The sequence below is a fragment of the Triturus cristatus genome, chromosome 10, assembly GCF_964204655.1.
Source record: "Triturus cristatus chromosome 10, aTriCri1.1, whole genome shotgun sequence".
In the NCBI taxonomy this organism is placed as follows: Eukaryota; Metazoa; Chordata; class Amphibia; order Caudata; family Salamandridae; genus Triturus; species Triturus cristatus.
This window is the reverse complement of record NC_140593.1, coordinates 587,494,659-587,512,515: the sequence shown is the minus strand read 5'-3', so window position 1 is coordinate 587,512,515 and position 17,857 is coordinate 587,494,659. Positions and strand designations below refer to the sequence as shown.

General features: G+C 49.8%; 1 protein-coding gene across 4 annotated transcripts in view; it reads right to left on the bottom strand.

The window, feature by feature from the left end:
* GSPT1 (G1 to S phase transition 1) overlaps positions 1 to 17,857 on the bottom strand; it is a 583,971-nt gene that overhangs the window by 347,604 nt on the left and 218,510 nt on the right. For all 4 annotated transcript variants that reach the window (XM_085632101.1, XM_085632103.1, XM_085632104.1 and 1 more), the window contains one exon: positions 5,667 to 5,807. In XM_085632101.1, coding sequence (XP_085488227.1) covers positions 5,667 to 5,807 — 141 coding nt within the window. The remainder of the gene's footprint in view (positions 1 to 5,666; positions 5,808 to 17,857) is intronic.

Here is a 17,857-nt window from a genome sequence, read left to right as displayed (position 1 = left end):
GACAGCATGTGCTTATCACATGAAGAAACAAGCATTGGCCGCGCGGCAGTAAAAGTGATGCCACGCGGCAGTAAAAGCGAAAGTCATCATGATGACACGCTAAAGCACGCTAGGGATGCGCGCACAGCAGCAGGGGGAGGGTTATGGTGCTGAAGGCTGGTGCAGGAAAGGCAGATGGCTGGGCGAGAATGGAGGGGGGAATGCGGGGAGCAGCTGTGCGCGTGCACGCCATCGTGCACTGAAGCTTGTAGCCAGCACAAAAATGTGGGTAGCACTTTCAAAACCCACCTACTAAATGTCTCGCCAGACCAGCACATGCGCTGGGTCAGGCGAAACCTAAAAAACGAAATCGTGTAAGCAGTCCCACTCCTGGACAGCCTCAATGCAGCCAAGGACGCAGCATTTCTCATTGAAAACCAGGTTTCGGTTCACATCAGATATTTTGGGCGCGTCCTTGGAAATTTAACACGTGGATTACGAGGTCTGTGGAGCACGTCGCCGGACCTAAACGCTCCCCCATCTCCTAGATGCATCAACATTTGCATTCGGAGGCCGCCATTAAAGAACTTACCCGTCCTCTTCGGTCTTTTCCTTTTTGTCCAGCTTGATCTTCTTGCACTGTAGCTCGTCTGCTGCCATCCTCATGGTTGTGTGTGTGCAGTAACTGCCCTGAACTGACAGCACTGGATCTGCTCTTCTAGATCCTCTTTTGCAGTCTTTCCCTGCCCTCTGGTCTGTCTCTTCTTGCTGCCTCTTCTCCACTGGCACTATTTTTGCTCTCCTCGTGCCTGTTGCCGTCACTGGTACCGCTTCCTGCTGCCTCTTTCGTGTGTCTCTGCTCCTCACTGTTTCTTTAGACTGCTCACGTGTCTTGTTCTTCCTTGGGTCTGTCCCTTTTGCTCGATTTCTGCCTCACTATCCCTAGCACTGTATGTTTGAGGAGCGTCCGTTCACTTCTTGACCCTGTGTCCTCCCTCCCGTCAGCGAGCCTGGGGCTCTCTGCGTCATCTCACGGTCGCTGCGGCGGTGTATGCCGGTTTCTCTCTGTAGTCTTTTAGATCGGTTTTCTTTTCTTGAATTTGATTGTCCCTTTACCTTTTAGACTGGTCTTGTATGCCCTTCTCTTGGATATCTGGGTTAACTATTCACAGCCTGCTCTCTCACCTATTCGTGCCCTCATAACTCAGACTAGAGCTGGTTTTCCCTCAAGTCCCAGTTTACCTCAGTATCCCTGTTCCCTAACCTGCTGTCCTATCTGCTAAAATCCCAGCGACTTCACTGCTCTCGGATTCTCCTCTTTCCTGCCCTCTGCCCTTCTCCCCCTGCCCCTATCAGATCCTCCACGATCCACCACTCACTTCCCCTCCGCCTCCCCTCTCCTCCCCAGCTAAGGCAGGTCGCCGGGCAAACGGGGTCCTGAGTTGGGCTGCTCGGAGGGCTTGATGGAAATGACTATTTTGCCATCAGACACGTGGGCAACGGAGCTTCGGGGGTTTGGCAATCAAGAGATGTGCGTGTGATTTTGTGTTTCCAGCAGTTTCTAATAGCGCAGCAAGTCTACCAAGCGTGGTATTCTTTATTCCATTTAATCAAGTACTTGCAAGTAAGTGGGTATGAAAAAAAAAGCATAAGCCCAAATACTAACAGGGGCTATGCCACTCTCAAACCCATGGACGCCACCGCCTACCTGTCCCTGTGCCAGAGAGTAAGATTTGGAGTGTACCGCGTTCAGTATGTGCTATGGGCGGTCTTCTGCTTTTAGTCAGGGGCGCTGGATCTGAAGGGCACAGGACCGGCAATGATATTAAAGGGCAATTCCGGTTCAAGGACAAGCTTACATTGGCTTCATTTATCGTCGAAAGGGGTGTGGGAAACCTTCAGAACTGGACTAGGGCACACAACGCTGGGGAGAAAACTGGGTGATAAAAATCATACTTTAATTTCAAGAAATCTTAAGAATATTCATATTTAGAGCCAAAAGAAGCGGTGCTATGCTCCAAAACCTGACATACCACAATGCCCATATAAATCACAGTGGTGACTGACGAGGGATAAGCTAAAATCTCGCCGGGGGGGGGGGGGGGGGGTCCAGCTGAGCTTTTCACTCTGTGCTTGTTAGTTTTGTATGTGTGCGTGAAACTCATTACTGATCTCTGGCGCCACATCGTGCATTCCTAGTTGTAGCGTACGTGCGTCAAAGCTGGTGCGAGACATGTACTAGAGTGGCTTCTCAACCATCAGTGACACCACACCCGCAGCGGCTTCAAACAGTGCTCAGGATAACTCAGCACGTGGGCGTAGCCTAAGCCCCTCTCTCCCTGGCACTTCCCAAAGCTCTTTTTTCTGGTGTTCACATAAACAGTTGTGTTGTCAAGCCAGACGTAAAAATCATAAAAACACTGCATTTTATCCAGTCGCTATACTTTAAGCCTCATCACGGCAATTACAGGAAACTGCTCTGCGAACATCAAAAGAAATGACCAACACAGAAGCGACCGGTAGAGCTAATCGGGGCTGCCAGTAAACCATGAACAAAAAAGCGCTTGCCATGACGTATTTGCTCGGCTTTCTCGCCTGTTAAAAAAGTTTGTCTTTGTCTTTATGGGGCCATGTGTTTGGCCCCAGAAAGATAAGAAACCTTTTGCGACGAACGCAAAGCAGGCGAGGCCGTCCAAATGGGACGGCCGAAAAAGCAGAGCGAATACATCACAAGGAGCTCTTTTCCAATGGCTGGCCACCGTCTAGCATAAACGGTGACGCCAGCCAATGCAAAAAAGAGGGGCTGGGCTTAATGCCCCTTACAGAAAATACTTCATATCATTAAATCTCGCCAGCGAGACTGCGCATGCGTGCAGCCTACGCCAGGCAAGACCTAAAAATGACTCCTCCCTAAGCTTCTTTATTTATGCCAGGCCCTGCCCATAGATCTAGACAGACTTCTTCCGCCGAATTAAGACTATGATCCTACATTTTATATGGCAAGGGGGACGTGCCCGCTTCTCCTTCTCCATGCTGCGTCGCTCTCGATCAGAGGGGGCAGTGGGCCTCCCTGACATCCAGTTATACTACAAGGCAGCACAACTCTGAGTTCTGGTCGAGTGCTCAAAAGTGGAATCAGATAAACATTGGCTGCACATGGATCGTAGCGTAACTGGCAAAACCATCTGGGATTTCATTTGGCACCCTAAAAAAGATAGACCCCCAAACACGTACATCGCAACACACACACACACACACACACACACACACTACGCTAAAGGCGTGGGACACCGTAGCGGGAGACGAAAGGTGGACCTCTTTTCTCTCGGTTTACCCCGCTCCACTTTAATCCAGAATTCCCACCAAGTATCCAAGAGGGGCCTTTAGACGCCTGGAGAGAGGGGGCTGCCTTGATCTGACCCACCTTTTTCATAACTATGACCCTCTCACCTTCGACAGTTGTCAGCGGGACTATAACCTGGGACACACAGAACGGTACCACTACACTCAATTGATGCACTGGGCCCTAACACCACCAATACGCGATGCAGCCACCCGGCCCCTTACACGCTTCGAATACTTCCTCACCAAGACCACAACTATGAGGGGGACGATTTCCTTCCTATACCAATTTTTTCTCACCACTACAGACTCCCCGAGACTGAGATACATGTCTGCTTGGGAAGACATTTTACAACGTCCCATCTCGGATACTGAATGGGGACACCTTTGGACAGACATTACACGCTTTAATCACTCTTCAGATCTAAGGGAAGCCCACCTAAAGACCATGATGGACTGGTACCTCCACCCATCTAGGCTCAAACAGATCTTTCCCAACACTTCTGACAGATGCTGGAGAGGGTGTGGACTGCTGGGAGACTTAAACATCTGGTGGGACTGCCAGACTATACGCCCTTTTTAGGAGGAAATCCTCACACACATTAAAGATATACTGGAGTACCCCATTCCAATCACCATGGCAGGGTCCTTCTGGGTCTCCGTGATTCTACACTTGAACATCAGACTCTGGCAGACAAAACGATTATGTGGCTGTGCATAGGTGCAGCTAAAGTTACCATGGCAGCCGCCTGGAAAAGGAATGGGGCACCAGCAATCTCCCGGTCGCATTCTAGACTGTGGAAACTTCTTAGTTTGGAGCGAAAGTCAGCTGTCTTGCAAGACAAGTTTAAGAAGAACAATTGTTACTTACCTGTAAACAGGTGGTTCTCCAGTATTGGAGTCTTTCATAGATTCACATGCTTGAATATAGATTCACATGCTTGAATATTCCCCGTCGTCGGAGTGGGACTCCGACGACGGGGAATATTCAAGCATGTGAATCTATGAAAGACACCCCAATACTGCAGAACTTTGAATTCCGCTGGGGACCGCTGGTTGCCTTCCTTTCACGTGGTCTACCGTCCGCTGTATGCCCTTCGTCTCTTAGGGCTCTTCATCTCTTCCAACTATAATCTGCCTCACAAAGCCATAGCCAGCCCGGCTGTGGGTTAGCCACCGCCACCATTGTCTGGGAGGGGGGGTATGATTTTTCATTCTTGATTTGTTGTTCCTGTTTTTCCCCAATTGTGGATTGTTATTGTATAAACATGAGCTGTTCCAATGCCTCCCTCTGAAGGCGGCTTTCGGGCTATTCCCACTGCAAAAGAAAGATGGGTCGCCTATTGTCACACTGGCTATCATCAATAGTTGTTCTGGATACCACCCACACCCATCCATACAAAGAACTGTAACCCTCTTTAGCACTCCAATGTTACCGGGTTGGACTGATAGGGAATGTTCCGTGTTAGCAGCCACTTACAGCCTCATTGCACCTAGTGCCCCCTGTGAGGGGTGCCTTGAAAATCCTGTTATATAATGCATCTTGTGCATAAAAACTAATAAAATATGTTTGACAAAAAAAAAAAGGTGCTATGACAATGCCAGCATGGACTTCGTATTCTAGCATCACACTGGAAAGGAAACAGACTAAAAATGTTGAATACTACTTCATCTCCAATATGAGAGGAATATTACATCTGCCCACCATGCTGAGAAGCAAGAAAATGAGGGCCGATGAAGCCATCCAATACTAAGCAACAGGCGGGCTCTAAAGCACCTGTAAGCCAACAAAATGTCTCAGCCAAGGACTAAAAAAATGGGATAGAAAGATATAACTTGCTCCAAAGTAGGACTACCTTCTTCACCCTCATCTCTACTGCATGCAGGTAGAGTTCCTTTGTACACCATGAAGATCCCTCTTGAGGGTCTAAGCAACAGATTGCCCCATCAGCTAATACCTGCAAGGAAGCAGACGGGCTAAAACAGAAGCCAGACTCATAACTACAAGGAGGAAAAAAGTCATGTTTCAGTGCAGACCATCACAAAAAGTACAAAAATATTTTCAAATGCCAGGTAATCTGGACGGTACACAACCTTAAGTGAACTCCTATAGAGCCATTATGAACATGAGAGTTCTTGAAGCCACACATTTTAAAAGTACACATTTAAATGCTTAGTAACTGCATAAGGTAAATTGGCAATTATTTCTGTTTTGTAAAACCTGCTAATAATTCTACTGTAAGTACAGGTGATGTGTCTTATGATGGAAAGCAATGAATGACAAACCTATATCATGGACATAATGCAAAATACTTGCTTTTGTAGAGTCAAGTCTTAGTACATACCTATACCACGTGCAGAACTCTACGGGCTCTTTCAGATTAGAACCAGTCAGTCCCGAGCAGGGCATAAAGTGAATGTCTTTTTTAGGGTTGAAACCAACCTTCTTTAAAAATGGCACAAGTTTTTCTTTACATTCTTCATACCTGCGAAATAATGAAAGCATTTGTTGCTTCAACTGTCGAAATATTTCACAATACTGTAAAATATACAAAAATACTAATTTAAATGTCAAGCACTTTAAATACTTTCACATTGCACAATAATAAAAACTTTCCAGAATGACGGGGCTTCAAAAGCACCTTTACAAGTAAGTTTGCAACGCTTGCAAAACAGATCTTAAAAAGCCAATGTTCTATTTAAAATGCATGCACTTCTTAACAAAATAAATTTTTAACCTGGATACAAACTGGAAAATCTTGATTAAGACTTTATAGAAAAGCGATGTCATTTTTTAAAGATTTTTTTTTATTTTTTTTTATTAAGAGTGACACATACAGAAGTCTACAGCAGAGCACCCTAGCCTAGAAACACTTCATTAAGTTGTATCCATTTGCAGGAGGACAGTAGAGTCAATAGGAAATGTGGATTATTCGAAGTGAGGATAGATGGAAGTATTTATTTCCTTCGTTTAATCATGGTACTGAAAAAAGGTGATCGAAAGTTTACACAAGGGGCACACTAGAGAAGGAAATCTAGTATGGGGGACCTTTATAACCCTGAATAATTTCTTTGTGTTGGGCACTAAATGAACCCTTACTGCTTGAACAATTCTGTTAGGTGGGCGTACTTCAGTTACCTATCGGAGCACTGAGACTGTCCAATTATTCAACAGGCTTTGATGGGGGTGATTACTTAAAATGGAGCAACTAAAAACCAATTTATAAGCTTAATAGCTTATGCATACAGTTCAATCTGTTGCTATAGAAAAGATGAATTTCTAGGAGAACATATAGAATTTTATTTATTGCAGGTGGGGTTTAGAAGGTCAACAGCGAGCAGACTATGTGGCATAAAATTACACATTTCAATAAAAAAACAAAAACAAAAAAAACCACTGGGTGTTTAAGAAAGAGGGAGAGACTCCTGCTAGGACCTTCAGATGGGGATCGTCACTACACCGCCACAGTAGGGAAACCTGCAGTAAAGCATTAATGTGTGGTTTCGGGGGGGCAGCCAGACAGCTGTTCATTGTGGCAAAAGCTATGGAACCATGAACACCAACATTAAACTCCACTTCACCCTATATGACCAACGTCTGTGACAAATCTCCATTTCGCCACAATCTCACAATTACTAAAATGCATTTGTGGGAGGTCAAAGACTCCATAAGCAGTTCATTTGCACATTACATTTTTTTTTTTTTTTAAATACCTCGTTAGATGAGATGGCTTATTTCCCTGCATTCCTAGTCGCATCTATACACTCTTGCATTCATCACTTCTACTTTTGAGGTTACTCAAATCTGTATGTTGGAAATCTTTCCAAAATTATTTAATCAAAGTTAAATTACAGTTTTCCGTTAAACAACTCCGACAAAATAAAGTTCTTTTCCAATCTGTTTATGGTTTAAACACTTTGCACCTGTTATTGTTCCCATTCATTTCCTCTGAGAAAGTGGCTCTGTATATACGGTTTCCAAATAGGTACAGTGTGTACAGAGTCCACAGTCCCCAGAGGCTTGGCAGAGGCTAAAGTTAGATATAACCTTACTCTCTAAAGTGGTAGCTTGGTCGAGCAGTAAGGCAGTATCAGAGGACAGTGAAGCATTTGTTGTACACAGTCAGCAAATGGTCTCACACAAATGGTCTACAAAGTCAATCCAGGACTGGGTCTGGGTTTTGTGAGCCCCCCCTGAATCTAATTCTATATTCCTCAGTAGTGAATCCAAATCCCTCAGAGCTTTCTTCATGAGGTCATAGAATCCTGCTTCTGGCCCAGAGAGGGTCAGAAGCCTGTCTCTGCAGTTACCAGAGAACAGTTCCCACAGGAGTGCCCCCCCAGAGAGGTTTCTTTACTCTTATTTCACAAGCCCTCAAAGGCTGTAAACCATTTGGTGACGTCATCACCTTCCTCAAATTTAGGGACAATCCCTTTGGGGATTTTAGGATCAGAAGTTTCCTCCCTATCCTTGTTTTTAGTATTGGTGCCACCATTGCTGGGTGCTAAACCCATCTCCTTTCTTTTTCTAGAGCCAGGAGCCTGGACTCTAGCTCCAATCTTTTGGCCAGCCTTGCTAAAAGGCTGTCCTCTTCACTGGTGGTTCCCCCAGTGATCTCTCTGGTACCAGGTTCAGCTGAGTGAACTCTAGGTTCCCAGATGCTAATTCTTGGATTAGAGGGTATGGGGCCCTCCCTTCCCTAGGGAATAGTGTGTGTGGGGAGGGGGGGGGGGGGGTCATTCTCCTCCTCCTCCTCTTCCCTTTCCTCATCTGACTGGCCATCACCATGTTCAGGTGGGTGGTCCTTCGCATACTCAGCCAAAAGCTCCTGGAGCCCTAGTTTGGTGGGATGCTGCCCATTGATATATTTTCAAGTTTGCATAGGGACCTCAATTCCTTGAAAGTAAACGTGTAAGGTGTGAGGTCAAGCTCCTCTACCAGGTCCATGTTATTATTTTCACTAATAGCTGGGTTTGTTGGAGTCACTCTAACCTGACAGTTCTAATCCCCTACCCGGACTATAGTGACTTATTTTTCTAAAATTCGAATGGGACTTAAGCACGGCCCTGACAAGACTTAGTATTTTGGAGTAGACCAATCAGAATTCTAAAGGCAATTTTAAGAGTTCTGTCGTGTGATCAGATGATAACTAAGTAGTCCAACAAATGCAAGTTTGTATCCCACCGCTGAACCACTAATGTGCGAAACTGGCTGTATATACTCTTCCCAAATAGGTACAGTGTGTACAGAGTCCACAGAGGTTTGGCAAGGGTTAAAGTTAGATATAACCTTACTCTCTAGGGGGGGCGCTAGGGGGCGCCGGACCAAGATGGCCGCGCATATCTGAGGCTCTGGCTGCCCGACCTCGCTATATTTTAATTATTTGCTGCAATATTCCTTGCCCTTCGCTCTGAGACGTGCGGACCTGACCCTAAACTGCTGGGGAAGACTCGTGAATTTTGCTGCATTCCGGACCCCCGTACTGTGAGAACTCTGCGCTGAAGGCTACCCGGCTGAGCGCGCCCGTTCCTGCTGGAGGCCTGCGGCGGGCGCGCGGCCTGCGCGAGAGCCGGTGCGGCCACGAGGAGAAAGGCCCATTCTTCCTGTGGCGGTGTCGCGGCACCCCGGTGCGGCCTTCCTGCGTCCTGGGGTTGAGGTGTACTGCCTGATGCTCTGTGAACGGGGCGGACTGTCCCTGCCCGGGCGCAGCGGCACTGGCGGGCGTCTGGATCTGAGCAGTGAGCCTGGATTAAGGACTGAGGCCGGGGAGGTGAGCTGGGAGCCACGGTAAGGATCCGGCTGAGTTGCGGAGCTCCCGCCTGACTGCCAGGCTGTGACAGAGTGTATTGCCTGCACTGCTGATCAACGGCCGGGACGGCTGGCGGGGGCTGAGCAGCACTCTGGCTGGCTGAAGGCGCCGTGGAGAGACCAATTTGCCGCCTCGTGTTAGTAAGATACACAAATCTGCTTGAGGCTCGTGGCTGACTGTAGCCTCGTGGGCCCGCGTTGGCTGTGGGGCGCTGCTGTACCGCCGCGGGGACGGGCTTTGGCCGACGCGGTGTGCTGGTGGCGGAAAATAGCGCACTGAGGGACCGACTGGCTCCTGGAACCTTTGGCGACTGCACGCCTCGACTGGGGGCTGACGCCCGAGATGGCTCCCTGATGTGGCGGCTGGTGGTGAGCTTTTCCGGCCACAACACAGGTGAATTCGCTAGTGACTGGCGAGAAGTGCTGCCGCTGGCTGGATCACCCTGATCTGCCGGACGCAAGCGGCCGGCCGAGAATAACGCAATGGGGAAGGCGGAGGCGCGACAATCCAGACTGCCTTTTGAGCACAAAAAGGCAAATGCACGCACGGTCGCTGCAGACCAGGACGATGCAGCTGCAGAGTCATCAAGCACCCCTGATGCCTCCACATCAGGAGAACTCAAGGCCATGCTTACAACGATGCAACAAAGTCTGAATGCCCTATCGGGCAAAATGGACACCATGAACACCCGCCTTGACTTTTTGGTACTAAAGGTCGATAAGCACGATGAACAAATCGAGGATCTCTGACATAAGAGCACAACGCCGCTAGCGCTGCCGGACAGAGGTCACAGATGGACAAGCTGCTAAAGGTAATAGCCGCCAAAAATGAGGATTTGGAGGCCCGTAGTCGCCGGAACAACATCCGCATTATTGGGATTCCAGAGACCACTGCCATGGGCAGAATGGAGGACTAGGTGGAGAGGCTTCTCAACTCTGCGCGGACTCCTTCTCGGCGCACCCAATAGTCGAGAGAGCGCACAGGTCGCTGGGCCAGCGTCCCCCGGCGGGGGCTCCACCGAGGCCCATAGTGGCCCGACTGCTAAACTATAGAGACCGCGATGCCGCCCTGCGGAAAGCCCGAGATGTCCAGACGCTGCAGTTCGAGGGGAACCACTTCTCCCTCTATCCTGACTTCACGCTGGCGGTCCAGGATGCGAGGCGAAAATTCGCAGCGGTGAAACAAATTGCGTGGGGTCAACGTGGAATACGCCCTGATCTACCCAGCCAAATCCGCCACCAGGACCGTACAATCATCTGCACCAGCCCGCAGCAGGCGGAAGAGTTACTCAGATCCCTGCGACGGACTTCCTCTGCACAGGCCGGAGGAGCGGACCGTTCCGGCTCCCGTTCGCCCAGGGGAGATGACTGAGCCTGGCACACCGCACTTATACCTGTTCGATCTGGCCTCCCCTGAGGCGCAGTGAGCATTATCAATGCGGACGAGATACAACATTTTTAAGTTACTCTGACATTGGGTGTACCTTCTGAGGCGCTGCATGCTGACACCGCATACTCTGACGAGCTGCCGCTGTCTGCGGATGAGAGGCCTCGCATCCATGTATCCTGAGACAGATGAGTACTACGGGTGGTGGGCTAAATTGATGCGTAGGACCATTGACTGAATGAGTATCCCACATGTCCAGACTTACTATGAACCATGATATTGGGGTTTGGTCGGTATGCTGAGGCGGTTGTGCTTAAGGATTTACTGATTTTAGGTCCGAGCACCCTCAAACCCTGACCTCCTTTGTCCCAGCTTCGTTGGGGAGGTCACAGGGTGCCCCTGTTGTCTATGGGGAGCATGAGGGTTCAAGAGGCACCACGGCGCCCCCCACTACGGGCAGTCCCCGATACCTGTAGACAGATAGCCCTGCAAGGGTTGTGGGTTAGATTGTGTTTTTATTTTCTATTTGATATGGTTTCAATTGGTTTGCGATTTATGTTTCAATGCCATTGTTGTGTTTTTGCATCTGTGTTATTGGGGGTTATAGGGTGGGGAGGGATGGAAGATTCCGGCGCATTTGGGGTGCTGATGTGGGAGGGTAAACTGGGAGGGAGGGACACGGGAGAGCCATATTGGGGAGTGGTAACGAGTTATTACAAGAGCACACTTGAGCACGCTATTGAAATCGCACAACTCTGCAGGCCCATGACAGGGGATTCACTACACTACTGGCCACGCTGGGAAGTTGTAGACCTTCTCATGCTCACAGGAATAGCCGCCATAGCTACTAGCACGCAAATATGGCAGATACCTGCCGCAGCTTGTTGAAGTTCCTGTCATGGAATGTGCGAGGGCTGGGGGACCCTAGGAAAAGGAGGCAGATTCTCTCTTATCTAGATAGGCATAATAGCATTGCTGCGCTGCAGGAAACATGACCCGAGATGTACTTCGACTTTTGGTTCCCGGTGGGCTGACAGTAGGGTATTTTCCGCTTACTCTACATACGCGAGAGGCATGGCAATACTGATCAAGCGCGTGACTCCCATCAGATGCGCAGGGACACGAAGAGATGAGAATGGCGGGTTCTGTATGATGTGGGGCTCTCTTGGCGCACACTCAGTGGTGATTGTTAGCTATTACGGCCCCAACACGGATAGCCCTGACATTTTGCATGTCTTATGGGGACAGATTTTAGACACTGGGGCCACACATGTGCTTTGGGCTGGAGACTTCAATACGGTATGTGATCCTGTTAGGGACCGCTCTACACACCTGCCTCAGCACTACACGCGCAGTCAGGGCGCCTTGCGAGGGTTACTGGAGGATGAGGGCCTGGTAGACTTGTGGAGACAGACATGCGGAGCGGCGAGAGGGAACTTTACACTCATCCATACACTCGTCCTGGTCGAGACTAGACTATTGGCTGGGGTCCCGAGGAATGTGCTCCTGGGTGCAGGACATTGACCATCTGACCCGGACCCTGTCCGACCACGCCCCGGTGCGCCTCGCTCTTGACATTCCCGGCGTTGCTGCTGGTGCCGGGCACTGGAGGCTTGCCCCAGAGACCCTGCTAGATGAGGTTTTTAAGACTGAGCTGGGGGAGGCGATAGATGACTTTTTCGAGCAGAACAGGGGGTCATTTGAGCGGGTTGGGACACTGTGGGAGGCATTCAAGGTGACAATGAGAGGGATCTGTATGTCCAAAAGCTTCGGGGTGTTAGACATTCAGCAGCGGCTGAGGCGGCTGGAGGGGGAACTCAAAGACTTAGAGACCACCATTTGGCAGGTGGAATCCGGAGAAGGGCGGGCTCGGATGCGAGAGTTACTGTCGGACTACTCTGACACAGCAGAGAGGGAGGTGAGGTTCCGTGGGAAATACGCTCAGGCACGCCGCTATGGGGAAGGCGGCAGACCCGGAAGAGCCTTGGCTCAAGATATCCGTCTGCCCAGACACGCTAACTGCATCCTGGAGATTGAGGACGCGGAAGGAAACTGCCACTATGGCAGTGACCGGATCCTACAGACCTTCACAGATTTCTACGCTGAGCTTTACAGCTCTAAAGGGGTCAACGCTACCGACTACCCGGATTTTTTTGGGGACATCACGTTGGGGTACCTAGAAGATAACCAGAGGGAGTTTCTCTGCGCGCCGTTCTCAAATGATGAACTTAGGAGAGGCGGTTATGCAGCTCCGGGCTGGGAAAGCGCTGGGACCGGATGGATTGCCGAGCGACTTCTATAAGGCTTACCTTGATCAGCTTGTCCCTGTCCTGCAGGCGGTATATTCTGAAGCACTCGAGACGCAATCACTGCCCCCCACTATGAGGGAGGCTCTTATCTCGATCCTTAAGCCAGGGAAACCGGCCAACCGGTGCGATTCATATCGTCCTTTGTCCCTCATCAACGTAGACAGTAAAATTCTCACCAAACTGCTGGCTAACCACCTGAACTTACTGATGGACAAATTGGTCTTGCCGGATCAGGCTTGATTCATTCCCGGGAGATCCACTTCCCACAATCTTCGCACCCTCTTTCGATCATCCGCCAGGTGGATCCGCAGCTGCCATTGGCGGCTGTCTTTTTGGATGCCACTAAGGCATTCGATTCTGTGGAACGGGAGTATTTGCATGCGGTACTTCGCTGTATGGGGTTTCCGGTGGGATTTTCTGCCTGGATCAAACTGATTTATGCTAACCTGGTGGCCCGTGTGCACGTTAATGGCCACACGACTGCGAGTATACCATTGTCGCGGGGCACCAGGCAGGGTTGCCCGCTGTCGCCGCTGCTTATTGCCCTGGCGATGGAGCCTTTGGCTGCTAGGGTGAGGCAATATCATCAGGAGAAGGCCCTTAGATGCTTGCTGCGCCCTATTCTGATCTCGTTGAAACGGCCGATGTCACCCTGTATGTCAAAGACCCGATACACAACCTGGGTCCGCTCCTGCGGGAATTTGTGAGGTTCGGGGGACTGTCTGGTGTGCAGATTAATTGGGCAAAATCGCAGATCCTTCCACTTACACCGGCGGTCACCCCCTTTGTACCAGACTATCCGCTCGAATGGTGCGATGCATCTGTTCGCTACCTGGGTGTTACCGTCACGCTGGATCGGGATGAGCTGCTCCACGAGAATTATGGACGCGCTATCGTCAAACTACGCGACACCATAACGAGATGGATAGCCATGCCCCTCTCTATCGCTGATCGGATCTCTATGATCAAGATGATAGTGCTATCCAGGATTTTGTACTATTTTCTGTGTATCACCTATTTTCCGGGACGCTCTTTCTTCGTCACTTTGCTGACGGAACTACTGCGCTTGGTTTGGGGAGGAAGGCAGCAGAGAATCAAATGGGAGACGCTGGCTAGCCCATATGAGTTGGGTGGATTTGAGGTACCCAACTTCGAATTATATTATATGTGCGCGCAGGCACATTATGCAAATTATTGGTTTAAGGGCCCTAAATATACTGCCCACTTGGCGACTGAAAAATGGCTGGCGGACCCCGTCCCGATTAAAGGAGCCCTCCTGCTACAGACTTCGCGTCGCGAGCGGGATCCTACGTCTGATAGACTGTACGGTGCGTGCTTGGCAGTGGATTGCACGCAGAATTAGTGTCCCCTCGCCAGCCCCTCGTCTGCCCCCCCCCCCCATCTGGTATGGATACTTTCCTTTATGTGCGCCTCAGAGAAGGGATACAGGGATGCACCCCGGGATACCCGCAGGAGCCCCCGGTGCTCCCTCAGCTGCACACACTGCTGGGATCGGGGAGTGCATCTCATTTGGTGGCCATCCTGTACAGATCCATCTATGCTGATCTGGGCACTGCGCAGAGCGATGCCAGGGCCAAATGGGCTCAAGAACTGGGGCATGACATCTCGGATCGGGAATGGCATTACTGTTGTGCGCAGACGGGTAAAGTGTCTGCTAGTAATAGGTTACGGATCACCCATTTCAAATACCTGCAGCGCTATTATTATACGCCCACTCGCCTGCACAGGTATGGGTTGCGCCATGACGCCAGGTGTGATAGATGTCGAGCAGAAGACGCTGACCTGCTGCATCTGGCTTGGAGCTGCCCGACCATCCTAGACTATTGGGAACGGGTATTCAGCGCGGTCGGGAAAATGTTGGGCACCTCGCTGCCGCCGTCTCCACTCATAGGCATATTGGGATACACTGAACGGTTACCGGTGGCGCACAGGAAATTTGCTTCACTATGCTTCCTTCTTGCTAAATGGAGGGTAGCCTGCAGATGGGGCAGGGGGAAGAGCTCCTAAGTTTAAGGATTGGTTGGAGACTATGATTTTCTGGCAGGACCAACTTGCATTATATTCCGACCTTTTGCCCTCAGCGTCTCGGGATATATGGGGCCCTTTGAAGGGATACCTGCTACAGACCCCGCTGGCGACAGTTGTCGCCCCACCTACCCCGAATAGCTGACTGGGCTGCTTCTGCGGTTGTGCGGGAGAACCTGTGTCTTACCTGGACAATGAGCGGAGACTATATGTATCGGCCTTGAAAGTTTGGGCGATCTGCGCTCTTGTCCCTGCGGACGTATAGATTGGCGCTCAGAGCCATTAGAGAGACGACGCGACTGACTTCCAGGGCGGGTGGTTTCGCTGGTGTGGCCTGGATATCTGAGCAGTCTGCTGAGACTCCAACCCCCCCACCCCACCCCCCCCGCACCTGCGTGCTTGACTTGTAGACATGGAGCATTGGTCGTTTTTTTAGCCTGATGACAGTTGAGGTTTCGCGTACCACTCTCGCCATGAGACTAGCTGAGGCATACTTCATTTATTTGCCCCATGTTGTTCGTTGGTTATTAATTTTAGTGCTCAATCTCCAATTCCAGGAGGAAGGGACTACTTTTGTTCCAGTTACCTGGCACAGCTTACAATGATGTTTCGCTTTATTATTGATGCGGCCGGCCCTCTTGGGTTGTTGGCGACACGCTGTGTATACCTGTGGATTCATCATCATAATGTTGCACGCTGCCGGCCCAGATGGGTTGTAGGCATCATTGCTGTGTTAAGCTCCAATATGCTCAATAAAGGTTTTTGAGAAAAAAAAAAAAAAGAACCTTACTCTCTAAAGTGGTAGCTTGGTCGAGCAGTAAGGCAGTATCAGAGGACAGTGTAAAGCATTTGTTGTACACACTCAGTCAGCAAATGGTCTCACACACAATAACTGAACTCTAGGCCAATGTTTTATAAAAAATAGGTTTGTTTTATTTTAGAATCAACAATAGGTATTAAAATATACTCTCAGAATGAGATGCTTTAGGTAAATATTTTTGCAATATGCAATTGACTTTTGTAAATACTGGTTACAGGCAACAAAATTTGAAACAATAATGCATTGAGCTCGATGGAAGTTTTACGTTATTTGCAATAGATTACTTTCAGGATTATTTTTGTAACTCCAGGACTGGATCCTAGATTCAGTCCTGGGACAGTTCTTAGAAAACAAGTGATAAAAGTCAACTTAGTTAATGTTGGGATTTTTAGGAAATATTTTGCTATTTTAAAAGTTGACACTTAGAAGAAATGTTATAGAAAACAGTCAATGATTCCCTATGGGAGAAAATTCAAGTTGCAGGTATAGTATGTTCTTGTTACTTTTGTAATCCAGTACTGGGCTACTAGGCTCAGTACTGGAACCTCTATCTAAAACAGGTAAGTAATTACGTTTTCACAGTTGGTACGATTTTTAAAGAATTTGTAGTTTGCAAAAATCAACACTTAAAAGAAATTTTCCAGAAACACAGTCAATGATTTCCTATGGAAGAAAATTGGGTTAATTTTAAGTATGGTTGTGAATATTTTCCATGGTCAGTGCTGGGCACCAAGATCCAGCACTGGGATCTCTCCTAATAGCAGGTGAGTATTTTCGTTTATTACTCGGTTTATTTTTAGTGAACATTTTAAGTTTTAGAAACTCCACATTTCAGAAGAAGCCAGTCAATGTAACCCTATGGAGGAAAATTGGGTTATCGGCTTTTGGGTAAGTACTCGACTGGCAGAGTTAAGGTAATGGGCACAGACTCCGGGGTCTCCCAGGGTCAGGTAGGTAGAGTTGTTACACCCTCAGGGGCACAGGAGCAGGAGGGTGCAGTGCAAGTTAGGCCCAATGTTATACTATGGGAAGCAGGGGGGCCTTGGTTGGTGGCTGCTGACCAGCAGGCCACGCAGCTGTGGGAGCTGGGCTCCTGGTCACTTGCTCAGGGCAAATGGGGAAGTAGGTAGGTGTAGAGGTTACACTGCCAGGGCCACTCGGGTGGCTGGGTGAGGGTGTTTGAGCCTTTGGGTGCTCAATGGATTTCAATGGGAATGCTCCTGGTTAAACAAAGGCTGCAAGCTCGGGGACGAAGATTCTTCAGGTGCCACCACCACTTCGAGAGGTAAGTTGGGTAGTTGGAGGATAGGTAGGTACCCAGGAGTTGGGCACAGAGGGCCGCAGGGGGTGCCTTTTGGTGTCGGGAAATCTTACCCTCGGTTGATCGCGGTTGGGGGGGGGGGCAGGTACCTGGTTCTGAGGCTGCAGGCGTTGTCCGGAGCATCTAGGTGAGTCCTTGGGTGCCGGATTCGGGGTCAGTCGCCGGGGGGGGTGGGGGGGGGGGGTGATGTCCTCGGGGTCTTTGTTCACTTCGGCACAGGCCAGGCTTGGCGGGTGCAGAGTGCGCAGGGTTCGCGGTTCCGGGCTGATGCCAGGGATTAGAAGCCGATTTTGAGCAGAGCCTCTGCTCATGGGGGTCCCAGATGCTTAGAGCCAAAAGGTAGCCGGGTCCTCCGGAGTTTGGGAGGTTGCTGGCCACAAGAGGTGCCGGGATGTTGCAGGAGCAGGTTCGAGGGTCGACAGCTGCACGGCAGGTCTTCTTTCTTCTTGCTCTTTGTTTTTCAGAATCTGTAATCTAAGGAAGTAAGGTTCAAAGTGCCCCTAAATACTAGATTTAGCGGTTTTACAGGTAGGTAAAGGGCAGTGACCAATGGGTCCCTGTCCTGGGGTGGGTACACCTCCTATTCTGCCACTCTCCTGTGGGAGGGGGGCAGTAGCCTAGTCCGGATTGGGCAGGGCCACCCATCTACAAGGTGGCGAGGGACCGGAGATGTGCTTCACCTCGCCTCCCTCACCTGAGGGGCGGGGCTGGCAGGCTGGCACATCCCCTGTCCTTATTTGGGGTTTCCGGCCAGGCTTCCCGCCAGGGTGGGGACAGCAAGTGGCATGGGGAAGCTCAGAGGCGGCATGCCTTTGAAGGTTTCCCCTGTCCATCCTGGGGGAGG